General features: G+C 38.8%; 1 protein-coding gene, 1 non-coding gene and 1 pseudogene across 2 annotated transcripts in view; 1 reads left to right on the top strand and 2 right to left on the bottom strand.

Moving 5' to 3' along the window:
• Positions 1 to 24786, top strand: part of OLA1 (Obg like ATPase 1) — a 158613-nt gene that overhangs the window by 83195 nt on the left and 50632 nt on the right. Inside the window, exons 5-7 of the mRNA XM_037151281.2 lie at positions 1258 to 1433; positions 24285 to 24365; positions 24678 to 24775. Coding sequence (XP_037007176.1) covers positions 1258 to 1433; positions 24285 to 24365; positions 24678 to 24775 — 355 coding nt within the window. The remainder of the gene's footprint in view (positions 1 to 1257; positions 1434 to 24284; positions 24366 to 24677; positions 24776 to 24786) is intronic.
• On the bottom strand, positions 10425 to 11196 carry LOC128627407 (glyceraldehyde-3-phosphate dehydrogenase-like; annotated as a pseudogene).
• On the bottom strand, positions 12980 to 13086 carry LOC119053658 (U6 spliceosomal RNA). Its single transcript, XR_005083345.2, has one exon. It is a non-coding gene; the product is annotated as a U6 spliceosomal RNA (small nuclear RNA).

The raw sequence follows: 24786 nt of genomic DNA, 5'->3' as shown, positions 1-24786 counted from the left end.
CCTCATTTCTTGCTAATTTTGTTATAGGAATTTGGCACTATATAATAAAATATCAGTTGTATGCCAAGAATACCTTTTAGTATTATTTTAAATACATATGGGTTAATTGCAGTGATATACTTATGCTTTATTATTGTTATTACTGAATAATTCCACATTAAGATACAAACAGCTTAATTATTTTTAATTTTGGGATATTATATTTTAAAACTTTTTGTAATCTGTAATGAAAATATCTTGGTTTTTGGTATGAAGAATGAGCAATAGTCACTGTATTCTCCCATCAAACACAAACTGTCTCATGACTCTTATAGTACCTAAAGTAATTGATATATTATGTTTGAAAACATCTCATTTAATTGGTAATTTTAATTAAATTAATTAACAATTTGTTTATAAATGTGTTTATTGTTTGTAGGTATAGCATTGCTTCTATTTATAATACTTCTTAGAATTTGTTTATTTTTGTGATACTGTTCTTTATCGGGTAATTTGAGTAAATCCCAGTTGAATTATGTTGCCACATTATGTCTTCAAAAGGGCATAAAGTCAGTACACATGCTCCAGTAATATCTGGTTGTTTTACCCTTATGTTTCCAGTTGGCAATTTGAAATTATGGCTTCAACTGCACTTTAAATATGTGATAATAGCATGTGTTTCTAATAAGGGCCAGCACCATTTGGTTCAGATAGTGTGAATGGTTGTCACTCATATATGACAAATGCACCTTCATCTGCTTCTTTGATAGCCCCCTAAAAACCATACCCTCAAATCAGGCCGATGAAATTAGCTGCTGTGTAAATTGTGTGTCTGAGTGGTTCATTATCTAATCACCGTCAGAACCACAGTGATAAAGTAGATTGAAGCAAGGAAGAGGTCTGCCAGATGATTTCGCCCCCCTCCTCCAAATCCGGTTTCCCTTGGAAACCTTAATAGTGTTTAGAACTTCAGGCTCTCATGCCTGGAATTCAGTATCTTAATGTACCAAACCCGAAAATACCAGTAGTTCTGGAGCATAATTTTCTTTCTATAAGGATTATAATTTTATTTATTTCAATTGGTTTTTGAAATATTGAGGCTCTTGAATTACTTATTTGTTCCTAGTGCCTTAAATATTACTGAAGAGGAAAAAAATGCTTTGTCCTACTTGCAAGAATTCATAATAATTTGTATAACTGTTCACCTTATAGGGATCTTTAATAATGACCTTCTGGATTACTTTTTTCATTGAATTGCTTCCTTTTAATTCATTTTAGGTGCTTTTGAAGATGATGATATCACTCATGTTGAAGGAAGTGTAGATCCTATTCGAGATATAGAAATAATACATGAAGAGCTTCAGCTTAAAGATGAGGAAATGATTGGGCCTATTATAGATAAACTAGAAAAAGTGGCTGTGAGAGGAGGAGATAAGAAACTAAAACCCGAATATGTAAGTAAAAATTTACAGCTTCTTTAGATACTTAAGTTCATTTTTCTTGATTAAAATTTTAAAACAAACCACATAAAATATCTAATATTGTTACAGAATTTCATACTCCCAAGGATCTTTTTTTTGTTAAAAATTATTGAGAGATTTTATATTCTTTTGGCAACAAAGCATCATGGTGACAAGCTTTTTGTGTTCTTAAAAAGCCATATTTAACTATAATTTTGATTGTGTATATGGTTACTATGTATAGCTTCAAGTTTTAGTGTTAGAGAAGTGTGGTTTTGTGGTGAAAAACTTACTGGATTTAGAAAAATTGAATATATAAGCTTTGTGGATTTATACAAGGAATTGTCTTCAATAGGGGATGCACTATTAAAGTAGATGGATAATTTTAATCTTTTATGGAGTAAATATATGTCATTGTCTCGAATATTCAAACGTGTTTTCTATCATGTTATAATGAATAGTTATTAGTTATATTGTAACAAATATTTCCAAATTAGTTTTGAAGATTTTAGTTTAAATATGATCAAATTGTCTTTTACATTAAAAAAGTAATGCCTTGCCCTGGCTGGTGTGACTCAGTAGTTGAGTGCCATCCTGTGAATCAAAGGGTTGCTGGTTCAATTCCCTGTCAGGGTACATGCCTGGGTTGTGGGCCAGGTCCTTAGTAGGGTGCATGTGAAAGGCAACCACACATTGATGTTTCTCTGTTCCTTTCTTCCCCCTCTCTAAAAAATTAATAAATAAAGTCTTAAAAAAATATAATAGCAGTGTCTTAATTATATATTTTCTTATTTATTAACATCTTTCATAAACATGTCCTTGCTTTTATGATTCTTTGTCATAGGAAGGATTTTCTTTCTTTTTAACTTTTTGTTTTCTCATTTTTGGAAAGTAATTATCTTTTCCTTCCCTTCCATTCTTCACTTCTTCCTCTCTCCCTCCCTCCTCTCTCCCTCTTCCCTCTTTCTTATTTATTTTAAAAAGATGTTATTTATTTATTTTTAGAAACAGAGGAAGGGAGGGACAAAGAAAGGGAGAGAAACATTGATGTGAGAAACATCGATTGCTTGCCTCACGTGTACCCCAACAGGGGGCGAAGCCCACAGCCTAGGTATGTGCCATGACTGGGAATCGAACCAGCAGCCTTTCACTTTGTGGGAGAATGCCCAACCAACTGAACCACACTGAACCAACTGGGCCCCATCCGGGGCCCTCATTTATTTTAAATAATTTTGGAAAACTCAAGGTTGATTTGGGAGCTATACACTATCAAGAAAGAAATCAACTATAGAATTAATGTTTAAACTTAAGCGCACTATTAATAATTATGGTCAGAGGTGCTTGGTCTTAGAACCCAGAGACCTGTATTGTGCTACCGATTTTCTTAATAGTCTGGAGCAAACAAAAAGGAGTATAGTAGGAGATGTGAAGCTGGAAGAGATGCATACATGAGGAGTTACAGGTTTTAGGATCCATCCTGTCATCACTAACCTGAAAAATTGTTACGGCAGTGTAATTTAGAAATAAAAATGAAGAAGAAACGCCTTATGAATTTTGTCAAGACTGCCATTTTGAATGATATTTGAGATTCATTGCCTTTTAATCTAAGCTTAGGTGTAGGTCCTAGGTTGGGTTTCCTCAGAAGCAAGAATTGGAGCACAGGTTGTTTCCTTGGGAGCCATCTCAGGGAGCACAGTCAGGGGCTGGAGAATCAAGACCAGGAAGAAAACTCATACAAAGTATGTAAATGAGCAGGTGGAAAACCTGAGCATCTGGGGCTCAGTCCTGCTACCGGCCTCTGGAAAAAACGTGTAGAAAGTGTCTTGTAGTTCTTCTACCAGGAAGGGTGAGGAAGCTGAAGTAATTATCTATTAAAATTGTTATCAGTCACTGGTTATGGGCTACTGTTAGAGTGTGAATAACTCCCTGGCACCTGATATCTCTGTGGTCTGAACATAGCGCTTAAGAAGAGTTGCAGGTGCTTTTACAATAAGAAGCTTTCAGTATCTATTGGACTTGTGAGGACAAAGGAGGATATAGGCAGGCTCTGCTACTTGTGTGTTTACCCACTGTGCACTTAAATTTTTTTGTCATAATCATTCTGTATATTTTTGGTGGTTCTTTAGGATCCCAAGTTTAATTTGATGGTATTTTGTATTTTTCCTTGCTTCCAGTTTATTTTTACTTTTCCTAATACAAAGAGAAATCCTCTGCAATTATGATATCCAGTAGTTCTTATAGAGGAGGGTTGGTTTTTTTTTTTTTAAGTTTCCTTATAGTTTCTAACAATTGCTCTAAAGGTTTAAAATGTGATTGGCTTCTTTTCTTCTATTTAAGTTTGTAATTTTGGCTAACAGGATCAGGACTTTAAGTGGACATAGATCCTGGGCTATGAAAGAAATAGCTCCCTGAAAGTCACTTTAAAATAGGTGGATCATTTTGTTCACTAGGTATTTACTTGATTCTTCCTTAATATCCATTGCAATGTGTATTGTCTGTATAATCTTAGAAATTCAAAGGTCAAGCCTCTCTTTCCATGAACTTTTCATTTTTTAGATTTGGGTGTTGTATTTTAATGTGAATAAGCTAGAAAAACTTGGATTAGATATAGTCTAGCATAAAACATGAAACAACTTTTTTCAGTTTTAGGTTTTTGTGTTTTTTACTGTTAAATTCTCACCTGAGGATATGTTCATTGATTTTAAAGAGAAAGGAAAGGAGAGAGTGAATGAGAAAGGGAAACATTGATGTGAGAGAGAAACATAGATCAGTTGCCTCCCATACACACTCTGACTGGTGATTGAACCTGCAACCTAGATATATGCCCTGACCAGGAATCAAACCGCAACCTTTAGGTGCACAGGATGATGCTCCAACTAACTGAGCCACCTGACCAGGGCATGAACCAACTCCTTAATGCTAAGTCAGAGTCTTTCCTAAGAGTAAGTTTGATAAGTTCAGACATAAAGACCTTTTATAGTGGCTCTTGTGGTGTGATAAAACTGAGACACTAGAAGGCAAGAGCAGGGAGTAAACATTTCCTGTTGGTATTAATTAGCTGAGTTGCATTAGTTACATAGGGCTGCCATAACAAATACTAACTAGATGGCTCAGAGCAACAGTTCTTTCACTGTCCCAGAGGCTAGAAGTCTGACATCAGTGTGTTGGCAGGGACATACTCTCTCTGAAGCCTCTTGGGGAGAGTCTTTTCTTGGCTCTTAAGCTTCTGGTAATGTAGGTGTTTGTTGATCTCTGGTAGTATAACTCCAGTCTCTGCCTCTGTCTTCACATGGCCATCTTCCCTCTGAATCTCTGTCCACATCTTCCTATTCCAAGGACACCAGTCAATAATTGGATTAAGATTTTCCCTGCTTCAGTACAGTCTCATCTTAACCTTCTCCCAAATAAGGTCAGACTCTGAATACTGGGCATTAGGGCTTTACTGTGTCTTTTTGGAGGACACAGTTCAAACCAACAGTAACACCAAGGCTTAAAATCAAGTTCGTTTTTAAATCTATGTAAGTGTGTAAACATTTCATATGGAAAGACAAAATTTGGAAAATGAACATAGAAGTCTTTAAGGAACAATTTGTTTTGTATTGCTTAATTATTTGGAAATCATCATACTTTAAAATTATTCATAAAATTAAGTTATTTAATGAAAAAACTTAAGAAAGCAACCAGAAATTGTAATTAATGAGTCTTTTTTCCAATATCTCTAAGTTAATAATTAAGGTCCCCCAAAACATAGAGCTATTAGCAGATTTCTTCTCATTCTTTTTTTTAAAATATATTTTATTGATTATGCCATTACAGTTCTATTTCCCCCCTTCATTCCCCTCCACCCTGCACCCCTCCCCCACCATTCCTCCCCTTTAGTTTATGCCCATGTGTCTCAAGTTCTTTAGATTCTATATTTCCCCTACTATTCTTACCCTCCCCCTGTCTATTTTCTACCTGCCATCTATGCTAGTTATTCTCTGTACCTTCTCCCCCCTTCTCCTTCTCCCACTCCCCTGTTGCTAACCCTCCATATGATCTTCATTTCTATGGTTCTGCTCCTGATCTAGCTGTCCTCTTAGTTTGCTTTTGTTTTAGGTGTGGTTCTTAATAACTGTGAGTTTGCTGTCCTTTCCCAGTTCATCTTTTTTATCTTCTTTTTATTAGATAAGTCCCTTTAACATTTCATATAGTAAGGGCTTGGCGATGATGAACTCCTTGAATTTGACCTTATCTGGGAAGCACTTTATCTGTCCTTCCATTCTAAATGAAAGGTTTGCTGGATAGATCAGTCTTGGATGTAGGTCTTTGGATTTCATGACTTGGAATACCTCTTTCCAGCCCCTTCTTGCCTGTAAGGTCTCTTTTGAGAAATCAGCTGACAGTCTGATGGGAACTCCTTTGTAGGTGACTGTCCCCTTATCTCTTGCTGCTTCTAGAATTCTCTTGTTCATTTTAATCTTGGCTAATGTAATTATGATATGCCTTGGTGTGTTCCTTCTTGGGTCCAACTTCTTTGGGACTCTCTGAGCTTCCTGGACTTCCTGGAAGTCTATTTCCTTTGCCAGATTGGGGAAGTTCTCCTTTATTCTTTGTTCAAATAAGTTTTCCACTCATGGCTGTTCCTCTTCCCCTTCTGGCACCCCTATAATTCGAATGTTGGAATGTTTAAAAATGTCCTGGAGGTTCCTAAGCCTCTCCTCATTTTCTTGAATTCTTGTTTCTTCATATTTTTCTGTTTGGTCATTTTTTTCCTCTTTCTGGTCCACTCCTTTGATTTGAGTCCCAGTTTCCTTTCCATTACTGTTGGTTTCCTGTGCATTTCCATTCATTTCAATTAGTTTAGCTTCCATATGTTCCTCGAATTTGTGACTATAATCAACCAGTTCTGTGAGCATGCTGATCACCAGTGTTTTGAACTGTGCATCTGAAAGTTTGGCTATTTCTTTATTGCTTAGATTTATGGGCTCTGGGGCTCTGAGTTGTTCTTGAGCCATGTTTTGATCTGTCCGTGCCTGTTATGTATGAGGAGCAGATCCTTAGTTGTTCACCAGGGCGGGGCCATGCAGGTCGCTGGGTTGTGATGCTGTATGTGGGGGTGGGGTCAGAGAGGGAAAATGGCAGTTCCCTTTGCCGCTTCCCGCCACTAGGCCTGCATGGTCTGTCTCACTGCTAGGTCCTTCACCAGTTTATCTGCACATGAATGTGTGACCTTGATCAGTCCTCAGTGGGTCCATCGCCTTGTGCCCTCAGTGGGTCTGCCTGCTTCTCCACACTTGGGATCCGCCCATGGCTGCTGCGCACCTGGGTCGTGCGCCCTGGTCGGTCAGGTGGATCTTTCCTGCCCGACCCTGCTCTGCTGCTGGTGCTGCCCCTCTTATTGGTTTGGCTGAAGGTTTTGTTGTTGTCAGACTTCCGTGTAGTTCAATTTTCTGTGGTTTGGCTGTGTTTTTGTTGCTAAAACTTTGTTTTTTTAAACTTGGTTGTGTGAGAAGGTGCAGTGCTTCCACCTGTGCCTCCATATTGGTGGAAGTCGAGGGAGGGAACCATTGATGTGTAAGAGAGACATCCCATGGTTGTCTCTGGCATGCCACCAACTGGGGACCTGACCCACAACCCAGGCCTGTACCCTGACTGGAAATTGAATGGGCAACCTTTTTGTTCTCAGGCCAGCACTCAATCCACTGAACCACCTCAGCCAGGGCTGATACCTAGTTTTATACTATTATGGTCAAAGAAGATGCTTGATATGATTTCAGTCTTAAGTTTTTTGAGATTTGTTTTGAGTCCTAACATGTGATCTATCCTAGAAAATGTTCCATGTGCACTTGAAACGAATATATATTCTGCTGCTTTGGGGTGAAATTCTCTGAAGATACCAATTAAATCCATCTGATGTAGTGTGTCATTTCAGACCACTGTTTCCATGTTGACTTTCTGCCTGAAAGATCTATTCATTAATGTCAATGGGGTGTTAAAATCTCTACTCAGAATGTATTACTGTGAATCTCTCCCTTAATGTTCGTCAAGATTTGCTTTACATATTTAGGTGCTGTTATGTTGGGTGCATAAATGTTTAAAAGGGTTATATCCCTCTTGTTATATTGCTCCCCTTATCATTATGTAATGTCCTTCTTTGTCTTTTACTATAGCCTTTTTTTAAAGTCTATTTTATCAGGTGTAAGTATTACTACTACAGCTTTTAAAAAAATTTTCCATCCCTTTTTCATCCCTTTTAGTCTGTGTGTGTTTTTCATTCTGAGGTGGGTCTTTTGTAGACAGCATATACATGGGTCTTCGTTTCTTATCCATTCAACTACCCTATGTGTTTTGATTGAGCATTTAAGTCAATTATATTTAAAGTGATTATTGATAGGTACTTATTTGTCATTTTATTCTTTTAATTATGTTCCTCTGTTTTTCTCCTTCCCCTTCTCCTCCTCCTCCTCCAAGAAAGCCCTTTAACATTTCTTGTAAGACTGGTTTGGTGGTAACAAACTCCTTTAGTGTTTTCTGGGAAGCTTTTTCAATTTTAGTGTTTTCTGGGAAGCTCCTTCAATTTTAAATGATAGCCTTGCTGTGTAAACTAGTCTTGGTTGTAAGCCCTTGCTTTCCCTCACTTTGAATATTTCATGCCACTCCCTTCTGGTCTGAACTATTTCTATTGAGATACCAGACTTATGGAAGCTACCTTGTAGCTCATTGTCACTTGCAGCTTTGAAGATTCTCTCTTTGTCTTTAACCTTTGCCGTTTTAATTATGATGCGTCTTTGTGTGGGTCTCTTGGGTTCATCTTGTTTGGGACTCTGTTTCCTGGACTTGGGTGTTTTTTTCCTTCCCAGGTTAGGGAATTTTTTTGTCCATTATTTCTTTAAGTGGGTTCTTGGTCTCTTCCTTTCTCTTTTCTCTTTCTGGTATCCCTGTGATGTGGATGTAATTATGCTTTATGTTGTCCCAAAGGTTCTTTAAACTATCTTGGTTTTTTTTAATTCCTTTTTTCTTTTTGTTCTTTTTTCCTCTTAATTTATATACTTTTTATTGATTATGCCATTACAGTTGTTCTATTTCCCCCTTCATTACCCTCCACCATACCCCCCGTCCCCATCATTACCTCCCCTTTAGTTTATGCCCACATGTCTCAAGTTCTTTAGATTCTATATTTCCCATACTATTCTTGTCCCCCCATCTATTTTCTATCTACTGTCTATGCTACTTATTTTCTATACCTTCGCCCCCCCTTCTCCTCCCACTCCCCTGTTGCTAACCCTCCTTGAGATCTTCATTTCTATGTTTCCACTCCTGATCTAGCTGTCCTCTTAGTTTGCTTTTGTTTTAGGTGTGGTTCTTAATAACTGTGAGTTTGCTGTCCTTTCACTGTTCATGTTTTTTTAACTTCTTTTTCTTAGATAAGTCCCTTTAGCATTTCATATAATAAGGGCTTGGTGATGATGAACTCCTTGAATTTGATCTTATCTGAGAAGCACTTTATCTGTCCTTCCATTCTAAATGAAAGTTTTGCTGGATAGAGCAATCTTGGTTGTAGGTCTTTGTATTTCATGACTTGGAATACTTCTTTCCAGCCCCTTCGTGCCTGCAAAGTCTCTTTTGAGAAATCTGCTGACAGTCTGATGGGGACTCCTTTGTAGGTGACTGTCCCCTTATCTCTTGCTGCTTCTAGAATTCTCTTGTTCATTTTAATCTTGGCTAATGTAATTATGATGTGCCTTGGCGTGTTCCTTCTTGGGTCCAACTTCTTTGGGACTCTGAGCTTTCTGGATTTCCTGGAAGTCTATTTCCTTTGTTCTTTTGATTGGGTGTTTCTTTTACATTGTCTTCCAAATCACTGATTCTCTCCTCTGCTTCATCCAATTTATTGTTTATTCCTTCCAGGTTCGTCTTCATTTCAGACATTGTAGTCTTCATTTCTTTCTTTTCTTTTTTGTTTAAGATTTATTTATTTATTTTTAGGCAGAGGGGAAGGGAAGGAGAGAGACACACCCACACACATCAATGTGTGGTTGCGTCTTCTGTGCCCCTTCCTGGGGACCTAGCCCTGAACCCAGGCATGTGCCCTGTCTGGAAATTGAACTGGTGGCCCTTTAGTTCACAGGATGGTGCTCAATCCAGTGAGTGACAATAGCCAGGGCAAGTGTTCTTCATTTTTAACTATTCCTTTTTTATGATTTCTATGTCTTTTTATTCTGTTGAGCATTTTTATAACCGCTTCTTTTTTAAAGTTATGTATTATTCATTATGCTATTACAGTTATCCCAGTTTACCCTTAGCCCCCTTCTACCCAGCACCTCCTACTTTCTCAGACAATCCCCACACCATTGTTCATGTCCATGGGTCATACATATAAGTTCTTTGGCTCTTCCATTTCCTATATTGTACATTATATCCCCATGGCTATTCTGTACCTACCCATTTGTACTTCTTAATTGCCACACCTCTTCACCCATTATGCCAAATGCCCCTCCCGTCTGACAACCATCAATACCAATTATTGATAGATATGTATTCATTCACATTTTATTATTCATAGTTTTTATCTTTTTTTTTCTTTTGGCTGGGTTCAGTGAACTTTATTGATGGTGCATGACAAGGCAGGGCTCCCTACGCCCCTCTTCTCTTCAGAGGGTCTAGGATGGAAACTGGAGGTCAGGAGATTCTCAGTGTGTTGAGGAATCAATATGGGGCAAGGATTCCCCAGCAGCTGAGGGTCTCTCTTCCTGTCACTGGGGCTGGTGGTCCAGGGGTCTCTTACTCCTTGGAGGCTATGTACCACAAGCTCCATTACTCTGTTGCTGTACCTAAGTCATTGTCATACCAGGAAATAAGCTTGACAAAATGGTCATTGAGAGCAGTGCCAGTCCCGGCATCACAGGTCGAGGAGTGGGTGTCACTGTTAAAGTTGAGAGGAGACAACGTGGTCCTTGGTATAGTCCAGGATGCCCTTGAGGGGGCCCTATGATGCCTGCTTCACTACTTGATGTCATCATATTTGGCAGCTTTCTCTAGGCAGCAGGTCAGATCCACAACCAACACACTGTGGGTGGAGACATGGAAGGCTATGCCAGTGAGCTTCCCGTTCAGCTCAGGGATGACCTTGCTTACAGCCTTGGCAGTGCCAGTAGAAGCAGGGATGATGTTCTGGGCAGCCCCTCAGCCATCACACCACCGCTTGCCAGAGGCCCATCCACGGTCTTCTGAGTGGCAGTGATGGCGTGGACTGTAGTCATGAGTCCCTCCACAATGCTAAAGTTGTCATGGATGACCTTGGCCAGGGGGACCAAGCAGTTGGTGGTGCAGGAGGCATTGCTGACAATCTTCAGGAAGTTGTCATACTTGTTATAGTTCACACCCATCACAAACACAGGGGTATCTACAAAAGGGGCAGAGATGATGACCCTTTTGGCTCCACCCTTCAAGTGAGCTTAAGTCTTCTCCATGGTGGTGAGGACACCAGTGGACTCCACAACATATTCAGCTCCACCATCACCCCATTTGATGTTGGTGGGATCTCACTCCTGTAAGATGGAGATGGACTTTCCATTGATGACAAGCTTCCTGTTTTTAGCCTTGACTGTGCCCTGAGCATGCCATGAGTAGAATCATACTGGAACATATAGACCATGTAGTTGAGGTCAATGAAAGGGTCATTGATGGCAACAGCATCCACTTTGCCAGAGTAAAAGGCAGCCCTGGTGACCAGGCACCCAATACGGCCAAATTCATTCACTCCAGTCTTCACCATCATGTCTCAGGGTTGAGGCTGACATTGCGCAGGAAGACACAGCTATCTGTTGAGCAGGAGGAGCAGAGAGCCTCATCTTTTTTTTCTTAAATAAGTTCCTTTAACATTTCATAGAATAATGGTTTGGTAATGATGAACTCCTTTAGTTTTTTCTTGTCTGAAACATATTTATTTGCCAGTGATTCTAAATTATTGCTTTGCTGGGTAGAGCAGTCTTGGCTCTACATCCCTGCTTTTTGTGGCTTTAAATATTTCTGGCCAATCCCTTCTAGGCCTGTGAAGTTTCTTTTGAGAAATCAGCTGACAGACTTATGGGTTCTCTCTTGTAGGTAACTAAGTACTTTCTCTTGCTGCTTTTAAGAGTCTCTCTTTATTCTTAACCTTTGGCATTCTAATTATTACGTGTCTTGGAGTGGGCCTGTTGACATCCATCTTTTTGGGACCCTGAGCTTCCTGAAATTGCATTTCTATTTCCTTCACCAAATTAGGGAAGTTTTCTTTCACTCATATTTCAAATAGATTTCCAGTTTCTTGCTCTTTCTCTTCTCTGCTAGCATTTCTATATGCGAATGTTAGAACACTTGAAGTAGTCCCAGAGGCTGCTTATACTATCCTTGGGTTTTTTTAATTCTTTTTGTTGTTCTGATTGGTTGTTTTTTATTTCCTTCTGTTCCAAATCATTGATTTGATTGATTCTCAGCTTCATCCACTTTATTGTTGTTTTCCTGTGATTGTTCTTTATTTCAGTTAGTGAATTCTTTGTTTTTGACTGGATCTGTTTTATGCTGTTGAGGTCCTCATTAAGTTCCTTGAGCATCCTTATAACTAGTGTTTTGAACACTGCATCCGATTGATTGCTTTATCTTCATCTTGTTTAGTTCTTTTTCTGGAGTTTTGATCTGTTCTTTCATTTGGGCAATGTTTTCTCATTTTGGCAGCCTCCCTGTGGCCTTCCTGTGTTTGTTTCTATATATTAGGTAGAGCTGCTGTGACTCCCTGTCATGGTAGCATGGCCTAATGTAGTAGGTGTCCTGTAGGGTCCAGTGGCACAGGTATACCCTTCATGTGCCGAGTTCCACCCTCCTCCTGTAGTTGAGCCTTGGTTGCTGTTGGCAGGTCAATGGGAGGGATTTACCCAGGCTAGTCAACTGCAAGGACTGGCTGTGACCACTGACCCCCCAGCCTTTGCTTTCCATGGAGGATCAGCTGTGTGGGGGTGGGGTGGGAGTGCTCTGATATAGTCTGTAGCTTTCCACTTGGAAAAGCGGGCTCTGCAGTTTCCCTGATGGTGCAAGCCAAAGTAAGTCCCCACCTGTGTTTTCCTGGTGCCACCCTGCCTAGTCCTAACAGTGTAGTTGGTGAGTCAAAAGGCAGATCCATTTTTAGTTTTCTTAGAAAATTCCATACTGTTTTCTATAGTGGTTGTACCAGTCTGCAATCCCACCAACAGTGCACTAGGGTCCCCTTTTCCCCACAATCTCTCCAATACTTGTTTGTTGCTTTGTTTATGATGGCCATTCTGACTCGTGTGAAGTGATGTCTCACTGTGGCTTTAATTTGCATCTCTCTGATAGCTAGTGATACTGAGCATCTTTTCATGTGTCTCTGGATCCTCTGTATGTCCTCCTTGGAGAAGTGTCTGTTCAAGTCCTTTGCCCATTTTTTAATTGGGTGGCTTGTCTTCTTAGAGTGGAGTCATGTAAGTTCTTTCTATATTTTGGAGATTAAACCTTTGTCTGAGGTATTATTGTCAAATATGTTTTCCCATACAGTTGGTTCTCTTAAAAATATGGAACGCTTCATGAATTTGCATGTCATCCTTGCGCAGGGGCCATGCTAATCTTCTCTATATCATTCCAATTTTAGTATATGTGCTGCCGAAGCGAGCACTGGATGTGGTTTCTTTAATTCCGTATTTGTGAGGCTTTCATTCAACTCTATTTCTGTCAGTTCTGAGTGATGGTTGTTCTGCAATTTAGTTATAATGTGGAAGTGGTTGTTCAAGGAGTTGAACTGTGTTTACCTATGTCACCATCTTGACTGGAAGTCCCTAACCATTACTTTGAACTGTATGTCTTATAAATTATTTGCCTCCATTTCATTTAGCTCTTTTTCTGGAGATTTCTCCTGTTATTTCATCTGGAGCCTCTTTCTTTGTCTCCCCATTTTTGCTGCTTCTTTGTTTTTATTTCTGTATATTAGGTAGAGCTGCTGTGATTCTCTGTCTTGGTAGTGTGACCAAATATAGTACGTATCCTATAGGGTCCATTGGTGCAGTCTCCTTGATCAACTAAGATGGATGCTCCCAGAATGTCCTTTGGGGTACGTGTGTCCTCCTGTTGTAATTGAGTGATTGTCGTTGGCCTGTTCATGCATGGGATTCATCCTCGGCTGGCTTACTGTGAGCCCCAACCCAATCCACAGTGTATGAGCTGCTGTTCAGGTGCTAACCACATGAATTGGAATTCACCTCAGCTGAGTTTGGTGCCAGGTGAGATTTCCCTTTAGATATGCTGCTGGTGAAGCTCATTGGGTCCTGCTATGGTGGTGTCTGAAGCTGGCCACTGGGTATGTTGGTTCTGAGCCTCTTTGGAGGAACTCTGGTACAGACCAATATCAGATGCTGCCTGTGGCTGACCCTGGGCAGTCAGTCATTTGGGGCTACAAAGGAATCCACCATTTGTAGCTGCCTCTGCTGGCACAGGTATGCACAGGAAAGACCAAGCTGCATTCCAAGGCCAGCTTTCACTAGCACTGGGCCCAAGGTTAGGTCAGCAAAAGTCCAAAGGCACCCAAGATCCTCCTTCGCCTGCCTCTGCCCACCAGCTTCCTGCTAGTTGCCTGTTAGCCTCATTCATAAAAAAAAACGTCTGGATATACTCAAGCTGCATGAGATAGGTTCACAGTGAATCGCAGGTAGGGGCAAATTGTGTTTACCATATTGATATAGGTTCAAACTTTGTGCCAGTGCTGGGTCTGAAGCCACTCAGCAAATGTCCCCAGGTACATCAAGTCTAGCTGCCATCTTCTGGGTGCTCACAAACCTTTGTGTAGTGGCAGGTCTCAGGGAATTGTCATGGTGAGGCCAGCATATTTTGTCATGCCCAAACAGACCAAGATTTGACCATGTGAGGGAAGGGCTCTGCCCTGTTTTAGCATACGAGAGATAAATGGCCCCTGTTCTAGAGCTACACAGCTCAGGCTGTCCCAGATTTAGCTGGGCAGAGACGGAGCACACCAGGGTGGGGCAGCCAGGTGTTGGGAGGATGGGGCTAGTGGATCTCCGATGAGGGGGAGGTGCTGGTCAGGCTTTGGGGCTGTGCAGGTATGGCCCCCACTCTAGAGCCACACTCCTCAGTCTGTTTTGGATTTTACCCTTACCACAGTAGGGTGGAGCCACTAGGAGTCAAGGAGGTGTGGCCGCTGAAGCTGGAGTCTGGAGTTGTGGTTTGAAGCCTGAATGGTAGTTCTAGTGGATCTCCCATGGTGAGGAAGTGCCAGTCAGGTCTACTGGAAAGTAGGGTAAATGGCCCCTGTGCCAAAGCCACAGAGCTCAGTCATTGATACCCCTGAGTCTACCCAGACCTTTACACTCTTGCCAAGGCAGCTGACTTCTCAGTTGGGCATAAACTCCACAGGGTGGGGCAAGAGGGAGTCCAGAGGGTGGGGCTCTTTCTTTTCCCTAGGGTGTCATATAGAGGTGAGTACTCCACCCAAGAAGGATGGTGTCTGTAGTGTGGGAGAATGAAAGCACAGGGATCCTGGCAGCTGTACCTTCAGCTCTCCCCAGAGCCATAAACCCCAGACTTTCCTCATACAACTCTAGTCTACTCTGCCTCTTTCCACTGGAGCCCAGGGTGAGTGGCTGCAAACTACATTTTATCCACTGGCCTTTTAAGAGGTGCCTGTCTCTGGCAGACTCCTTTCTCTCTATCAGACAGAAACCTCACTGCTTTTCATGACCAGATGTTAAGTGGGCACCTCTTCCTGGCTCTGGTGCTCATTGTTAGGGAACCCAGCTTAGGATTTAGACTCTACACTTCCCTGGGGGAACCCCCACAGCTGAGATATCCCTCTGGAACCTCAACCCTTTCCTGTAGGAGCGGGGGCAGCTCTTTCAGCATCTCTGCCGTTCCTGCCAGTGTCGATATGGCTTCTGTAAATTCTTGGTTATAAGGCTTCTCTCTAGCTAGTCTTCAGTTGGTTTTTCAGTGTGATTGTTCTATATTTTAGTTATACTTCCAGTTTGGTCCTGGGAGGAGGTAAGTAGCTTCCACCTCCTCCTACCATCTTGGCTCTTCCAAGTGACTGTATTTTATAATTGGGTGTGTGGTGGTTTGTTTTGTTTCCTTTTGTTCGAGGAACAGAGACTCAACTTAAGCTATATCAAGAAATGGATTTTTATTTTTAAAATACAACTTGTGAGGGGAAATGAAATCCAAAAATATTCAAGAGCAGGAAGTGTAGTATAGTCAGACCTTTGGAGTTGAATTGTAAATCATTCCAGGATAGCACTGTGTGTGCATCTTCTCTGGTGGTGCTCTGCCATTTATGTAACTCAGATATTCTTCATATCTCCTTCACTAGAATTCTACTGAACTCTACTAGAATTCACTAGAATTATTTTTAGTTCTGCTGCCACTAGACTTCATTTGCTATTTTATATATTGCTTTTGTTCCTGATTTCTGCTGCTTCATACTTTCTGCATACTTACAGTTGGCTTATCACTTCATGTAATTTACTCCGTCTTGAGTTCTTTCATTGTAGCGTTACAATAGTGTAGTTCTATTATCTTGACATTTTCTAACTGTAGTTTCTAGAATAAGTATCTAATTGCCTCGATTTATTCCCATTTTAGCAGAGTTTTTTGTTTTTGCTTTTGTTTGTTTGTTTGCTTTTTTAATGAGACGGTTTCATAGGTGGAGTGCCCACCAGTTCTGGCCAGGGGACTACTTGGACTGAGTTAGATTCCCTTAGTGGAGTACTGGGAGTAAAGTATCATGTTGGATAATGTGTTTAGTATATGCTGTAAAATGTTATGAGTATCAGCACATTATAGGCCCTCAATGCCCACTGTTATTCGAGGGCAGTATTTATGAAATGCAAAACTGTTTAAGACTTCCAGAATAATACAAAAGAATGTATTGTGTTTGGGGCAAAGGTCATGAGAACTAGGCTCATTTGAGGCCAGACTACATCCTAAGGGGAATGAACTCATAAGAACTGATGTTATGGTACATATGCTGTAGGCATACTTTTCTGGATATTCCCACTGGTCCACTTTCTTTTTGCCTATAGCCAACCAAACACAGATGAAGAAAATTAAAACTAGGATGTTAATATCTCCATAAACTCATTATTATCCACCTTCAGAGGACCATCAGCTGTATCCAGCTTTCCTATTTGCCTTCCTACTCTCTGTTGGAACTGCTCCTCTACTTCCTCAAACCTCTTTTCTATGCCCACTCCCTGCTGTCATCCCTCCTGGCCCTCAGTGCGTGACCTTGCCTGAGATCAAAATAAAAGCCATCAGACAGGAATCCTTTGTTCTCCACTGGCCAAAGCTTATTCACTCCACTTATCTGTGGCTAGTTATTCCAGTTCTTTGGATATTATCACTTCCTAACTTTTCAGAAATCTTGCACTATTAGATTAGTCATTCCTTCTTTTTTTCATCCTTTGTTGCTTTTTAAGTGACTTTATTGAGATAAATTCACATATAACAAAGTTCAGTCTTTTAAAGTATTCAGTTCAGTTGTTTTTACTCTGTTTACAAAGTTGTTTTGAGCACCAATAATCCCTTCTTTCTTGTATAGACAACTTATGCTCTCAAAGTAGCTTATTTTCATCAAATATGTAGAGATAGCTTTTTTATTTTTTATTGATGTTTGAATGTAGTTGTCTCCATTTTCACACCACCATTTCTGCCCTGCCTCCCTGCCCATCTCCCACCCTCAATGCCACCCCCCTTGGCTCTGTCCATGGGTCCCTCATGCATGTTCATTTATGACCCTTTCCCTTTTTTCCCACATTATTCCCCTCTCTCCTCCCCTCCCCTCCGGTTACTGTCACTTTGTTGTCAATTTCAATGTCTCTGGCTATATTTTCCTTGTCAGTTTGTTTTGTTAATTAGGTTCCACTTATAAGTGAGATCATGTGGTATTTGTCTTTCACCACCTGGCTTATTTCGCTTAGCATAATGCTTTCCAGTTCCATCCATGTTGTTGTGAAGCATAGCAGCTCCTTCTTTCTTTCTGCTGCATAGTATTCCACTGTGTAAATGTACCATAGTTTATTGACCCACTCATTTACCAATGGGCACCTAGGCTGCTTCCAGCACTTAGCTATTGTAAACTGTGCTGCTGTGAACATGGGGATGCATAGGTTCTTTTGAATTAGTGATTCAGGATTCTTAGGGTAAACCCAACAGTGAAAGTGCTGGGTCAAAAGACAATTCCATTTTTAGTTTCTTGAGGAAATTCCATACCGTTTTCCCCAGATGCTGCACCAGTCTGCATTCCCACCAATAGTGCACTAGGGTTCCCTTTTCTCCACAACTGTGCCAGCACTTAATTGTTTGTTGATTTGTTTATGATGGCCATTCTGCCCAGTGTGAAGTGGTATTTCATTGTGGTTTTAATTTATATCTCTGATGGCTAATGATGCTGAGCATCCTTTCCTATGTCTCTGGGCCCTCTGTATGTCCTTCTTACAGAAGTGTCTGTTCAGGTCCTTTGCCCATTTTTTTAGTTGGATTGTTGTTCTTTATGATGTGGAGTTTTGTGAGTTCTTTATATATTTTGGAGCTCAAACGCTTGTCTGAGATATCAGACAAAAGTTCTCCAAGGAAAACATTGGCAAATATGTTTTCCCATACAGTTGGTTCCCTTTTCATTTTGTTAACGTTTTCTTTAGCCATGTAGAAGCTCTTTATTTTGATGAAGTTCCATTTGTTTATAAAGATAGCTTTTTTAATCTTAAAAAAAAAAACCCTTCCTGTATACCACATTCTTCAGGTCCAACTTTGGCAGAATGAGCCCCACAGATGGGAAAGTAAGATATGGCCCTGGCTCTGGAGATCAGGGAGTTAAAGGCAACAGCTAGGACCAAATTCTGAAGGATAAGGAATGTAATTTATAACCCCTATCCTGAGAGCTGAGAAAGGGTCTTGAAAGCAATAGAAGGGACAACTTGGAAGATAAGCTCACTGCCTCCTCAACCCCCCAAAAGATATAATCACCTCACATTATACACAAAAAGTAAAGTTTACATAGACTAAAAAGTGAAACTCGTACAAAATAAAACATCTATATTACACAACATAGAGTATGTTCATGACCTTGGAATAGATAAGTATTTTTAAAATAGAACACAAAAAAACAGTAGTTATAAAGGAAGAGATTAAAAAATTGGATGGCAAAAGACTTGAACAAGTACTTCATGAAAAAGGAAATGCCTCATTAATCATTAGAGAAGTATAAATTCAGACTACAGTGAGATACCACACACCATAAAGAAGACTGACAATGTCAGGTGTTGGGAGGAATGCGAAGTAAGTAAAATTCTCAGGCAGTGTTGATGGGAGTGTGAATTAGTATATCTGCTTTTGAAAACTGATTAGGAATATATACTGTTTTGATAAATGCATGACTTATGCTCGAGCAGTTCTGATCTTAGGCATATACCCAAGAGAAATGCATACATAAATTTACCAAAATACATGTATAAGAATAGCAGCTTTATATAGCAGCTTTTTATATAGCAGATTTATTCATAATAGTTTCAATAACATAAATAACTTTAAAGAATAAACAAATTATGGAATATTCCTTTAGTGGACTATTATATGACAAAGAAAAAACAAATTACTACTGCATCTAACAATATGGATAAATTTCATAATTTTGAACAAAGAAGCTGGGCATAAAGTAATGCTACTGTCTGATTTCATGTCTATAAATTCCAATAGTGGATTAATTTGTGATACAAAGAAGCCAGGATAGTGATTATCTCTGGAGAGGAGTAGAACATTATAACTACATTGCTAATAATATTCTATATTATTATTGGGGTTATTAGGGTTGTAGTTACAGGCATGTGTTCATTCTGTGATACTTCATCAAGTTATAGGTAACTGACGAATGTTACACTGGGTGTTATATTTCAGTATAAGCCCTTCCAAGTTTGACCTCCAAACTACTAATTATCTTCTGTCTTAGTAGTTGAATTTCCAATTTGGATTTTTATTTACCTTCTTTAATTTTGGTTTTCTTAAAAGTTTTTCTTAGTTGTCAACCATTTTGACATTTCATTCATTTTTTCTAACCTCGCCTCTTTTTATGACTTCATGCTCCTGTTTCATAACTACTCGATCTTTTTGCGTTTTGCCAAGTTATGCCAGATAATTCATTAAGAAGGTTGTGTGTGCGTGTGTGATCATTTTCTTTTTTCCCCTTCTGACTCTTCTTATTCAGTAGCATTTTTATTAAAATCAGATTTTCCCCCATTCCTCCCTACCCCCAACCACCTTGTCTTTCTTGGAACAGGGCAAAATCCATTCTGGCTTATTTACAGGAATCAAAGGGGCAATTGCCTTCTTCTCCTCCTTAGTAATGATCAGATCTTTTGCTAAAAGATCTGTATCTTAAGAATGAATTGGTGTTCGTTCCTGTTGCTAACATTATAGCCAGGAGTACTGCTATGTAAGTTCACACTTTTAACTGTAATGAATCACATAGCTGAAAACCCACAACTCCTGATCTATATTCTGCCCAGGTTATTATAAGAATTAAGCTATTGTTTTAATTCTTGGAGGACATCTCCCTTACACACATATACACAGTCATGCAGCCCATGGCTGCCAGTTGTCTCAGTTTGCTTTTTTTGTTGCCTGATTCTTTCCTGGGAGTTTTAGTCACTGTCTACATGATTACATTATGTAGAAAGATGATGGTCAGGGGTCAGTACTCAGGTCTCCATAAAGAGCAACATTCATCTAGTAGAGCAACAAGTGCTGAATATTCTGATTCAGGCAGATTCTTAATCTCAATTTAGAATATACAGTGGGAGTCTGTTTTGTGAGAGAAACCCAGATTGGTCTTGTCTCATTTGGAGTATTTAAAGAGGACAATCTGTGCTGGAGCAGGAGGAAGCTGTGTTAGTGGACTCCTAACCAGACTATTTTGAGCTGGAGGCCTTGCCTCCATTCTTCTAGTCTGGGTGCATTGTTGGCTGTGCTGTGTTAAAGCCACCCAGCTGGCATAGGTCAGCACATCAGAGTGTCAGCATCAAGTTGTAGGGTAGTGGTTTTGGCTAGAGGGTGGCTATAATTATTAAAGAATAAGAGTGAGTCACCTTGATAACCTGTCAACTCTATCCAGTTAGCCATTAAATTTTAGGGTTACAGATGGTAGGCAGAGAACAGATGAAGTCCTTTCTTTACCCTCACCCTGTGAATATACTCTTATTTTTCCCCTATTCTAAAGATAATATACTGGTCAAAAATAAATAAAAACAGCATTGCAGTTTTTTTTTTTTAAGGCAGAAAAGGAGAGTCCTCTGGAATACAATCTTCTAGAGAATTCTGTTGTAATTTGATGTGACACCTATCCAGTTTCATTATTTGAGTACATTTACTTATATTTATTATACGAGGTCTATTCAAAGAAAGTCCAGCTATTGTTAACATAATGAGAACAGTTTACATGACATTGATATAGTGAGGCAGCCAAGGAGAGTGGACTGGAATGCACATGCTTAAACAATGATGACTTCACTGTACCAGTTAATGAAGGTGGTAGGCATCATTGAGGGAGCATGTATACTGTGTGTCTGTTAATAGTAAGAATATTAACTTTCTCTGATGACCTTGGAATGAGAATGAGGGCTTTGAATAACAACCTTAGGAATGCCTAGGCAAAGAAGGAGCAATTAGGTGATAAGACAAATAGGCCAGGGTGATAGAACATGAACTTTGCATTGCTTAGACCTAAATTTTAATCTCAGCCATGCTACTTACCAGCTATGCGAATTTATGCAAATCACACATCCTCTCTGAGTGTAAATACGTTACAGATGCTATTAACAACAATAATAAAATATCTTAAAAATAGAGCATTTCTAAAGTGAAATGCTCTCAATAAGAAGAGTCAAAGTAGAAGAGCAAGGTTTTCAAGGTGAGTTTGTATTAAGCTAGTTCTTGTAGAATGTTAAGACTAGAAGCCTGAATTGAGTTTTCACTAAGAAGGCTGGTATTGTTGGTAACCTTCAGAAATTTGAAGAAAAGGACTACTAAACAATTGTTCAGTTGTGGAAGATGTATACATATTTGCTTTAAAGGCAAACCCAAGGGAATATATTATCATTTTGTAGATCACTGGCATTTAGTCTTTCAACAATCATAATAACCATGGTAACAACTCATTGACTGAGAACTTATTCTGTGCCAAGAACTGCACTGAAACACCTTATATGCATTATCTCGTTTGATATTCACAGTGACCCCCAGGAGGCAGATAGTATCCTCATCTGAATTTTGTCAATGAAGTAGTAGGTCATAGACCTGGTGAGCTGTTGACCCAAGATTTATTCCCACACTAAAATAACTTCTGAGTTGTCAAGCATTAGAGTGTTTTTATTTTATGTTTTTATTGTATCTTTTAACTTAATAAGTTAAAAGATAGTATCTTTTAACTTCTTGCTAAAATTAAAATTAATTTTTACTTAAATTAAGAAAAACAACACATCACAACTATACATATAATGATCATTTATAGAAGATAATATTATTTGATCAATGTATTTTTTTGTCTTCAGTGAACTGACATCTTTTAGTAATCTAAGATTTATTTTCTTGGCTATTAAATATTCTGCAGGGATAATAAAGAGAGTACTGGGTACAAAATAAAAAATTTTCAATTTCAAGTATTTTTATTTTCAACTCTTGAAAGACTTGGTGATAATCTATAAATTTTTCTAAAAAAGACTGGCTTTATTGGATACACTGCTTGGGAATGTTAATTATGAGTTAATTCTCTTTAAAGTTTGAGGCTCCTAACTTATAATATAGTATTTTAGTATAGGGTGGGGTAAAAAAAGAATGCCAAAAGCATGTGTGATAGCCAAAAGTCTGTGGTGATGGTCTAGTTAATTTAAAATGAGAGACAGGTACTGAAATTCCTTCACTAGTGGTCAGTACTTATCGAAGCCCTTTCATTTTGTAAAAATGTGTATAGTTACAAAAGTATTTTATACTTTTTATATGATTAAAATTTAATTTTCTTCCTTATTTTTGGTTTGGCTTTCTTTTTTTTTCTTTCTTTCTTTAATTGAAAAAAACTAATGGAACCAAATATAAGATGGTACCACTGTTTTCTCCTTCTTTTGTATAATCTTGTTGCGTATCTCTACATAAGCTGTTCTGGCCACTCATCATAGTAACCAGCTGGGCCATTTCACCTGCTGGAACCATTAAAGAGGACTCTCTCCCCCTAGATTAATCCCCTCCGACATTAGTTTTTTGCACTGACAACTGGAGCAGGCATTCAGAATTTGCAGGTGGCCAGTGTGACGCACATAATTGCCTACAATTTTAGGCAATGAATAAAAATGGTCTACATTACTTGTCAAAGGTTGTATATGCAGTGCCAAGTGAGATCTATGGGAAGCCTTTTAGGGTTTAAAGAACAGTTAATAGCAAGGCTGCACAGGGCTTTTTTAATCATAATGCATTTGTAATATAGCACTTTGATCTTCTCCTCGTAGGAAATGGTGTTACATTAGCCACTTTTAAACATTTATGAGTGAAATTCAGTTATAGAAGAGTAAAAGTGATTATTCTTAAGCAGAACATGTTAGATTTCATTAAAAGTTTTTAGCTTGCCCCTTCCTTGTTAAAATCTGTGGGAAGTCCTTTTCCTGGAGTTTCAAATCAGGATCTAAGGATATAGGGCTTTTTCCTTATTTTTCCTGTTGGTAACAGCAAGATTTGGAAGGAAGGTATACTAAATATTGAAGTAATTTATACAAGTGGATATTTACAGAAGAACAACTGATTTATGGTAAAGGGAAATACATTGAAAACCCAAGAAACCTATTACTAATAATTGTGTACTACAATAAATTTTAAAAATTGCATATTTTAAACATCCATAAATTATCTTTAACAACAACAAAAAACAGATGACTCTCAAATGCACTTATTTTGGAAGAGCTAAGTTTGACCTTTCAGACCCTAGAGCCTTTTATTAACACCTGCCTGTAAGGAGAACCTTGCCACACGCAGCTTTTAGATTCAGAACCACAAAACTGATGAGGAAAGGCTTGAAGGGTTCAGTTTGTGTCACTTGCTGTTTGCCGTTTCCATTTCACAGATGATTAATCTTTCTGTGAAGAAAGGCCAGAGAAACAAAGCACATTGGGCTTTTCCTGCAGTTACTCCTTCTGAATGCACACTAGCTTGCTAACTAAAAGGCCTTTAGATTTCCAGCAGAGAGAGATGTTCTGAAAGTGAATGCAGCTGGTTGGAGGTCACCAGTGCAGGGCTCTTGCCATTGTGTAATGGAGGCTTTGGCAGGTTGGAGGGGGATTGTTGGAGTGGGGACAGGAGAAGTGGTCTGAGAGAAGGCGTTGGCAAAAATTAATTCATAATAAAAAGGGATTTGGTCAGTTGATATAATATTTTGGAGGTTAGATTATCAATAACAGATTCAATGTCATCTATTTGTTTGGTTTTCTTTTTAAGGAAAAAATTATAATCCCTTCTCTGTCTAGTATCTCCCCCCCCTCCATTTCCTAATAGCATCTTTGCAAGTGGCACCACTAGGTAATGTTGAAATATTACTGTCTTTTGTCATCTTTAGTGTAGTTGAATTTTATTTAAAATTTTTAAGACTTTTACTGAATTTGCTAGTATTCCACATTTTATATGTTAATATTTTAATGCCACAACACTGTTTCATTAGTATTTGGTTTCTTAAATGAGACGATGAAAATTATTATCTGTGACTTAGTTCCTCTTTTAATTTTTGTATTTAGTATCTAAATGCATAATATTCATCTTGTATTTACATTTCTCAATTGTGTACAGGACATCATGTGCAAAGTCAAATCCTGGGTTATAGATCAAAAGAAACCTGTTCGCTTCTATCATGATTGGAATGACAAAGAGGTAGGTTATGGGTATGTGCCATTTGTGATTGCCTTTGTTTTGACTTTTTATAGAACAAATTAGAGTTGTCATTATTTTATACTAATTATTATATCTAGTTAAACTGTGGTTCTATCAATGATTGCTTATTCCCAGGCCTGTTATTTCTTACCTCTACTCTTCATATTTTATAACAATGAATGTTTTAGAAACAAGAAATACAAAAATGAAAATGGCTAGTTGTTTAAACAGTTTACTTTCAAGTTATTTAGTGATTTACTCAATAGTTAACTCAAGTTTTAAAAAGGATTCTTTTTCTGTCTCCCACTTTAGATTGAAGTGCTGAATAAACACTTATTTTTGACTTCAAAACCAATGGTCTACTTGGTTAATCTTTCTGAAAAAGACTACATTAGAAAAAAAAACAAATGGTGAGTTTTTC

This window comes from Artibeus jamaicensis, unplaced genomic scaffold, assembly GCF_021234435.1.
Source record: "Artibeus jamaicensis isolate MK-2021 breed Jamaican fruit bat unplaced genomic scaffold, CSHL_Jam_final contig_391, whole genome shotgun sequence".
NCBI classification, from domain to species: Eukaryota; Metazoa; Chordata; class Mammalia; order Chiroptera; family Phyllostomidae; genus Artibeus; species Artibeus jamaicensis.
This window is presented reverse-complemented; position numbering and strand designations above follow the sequence as displayed.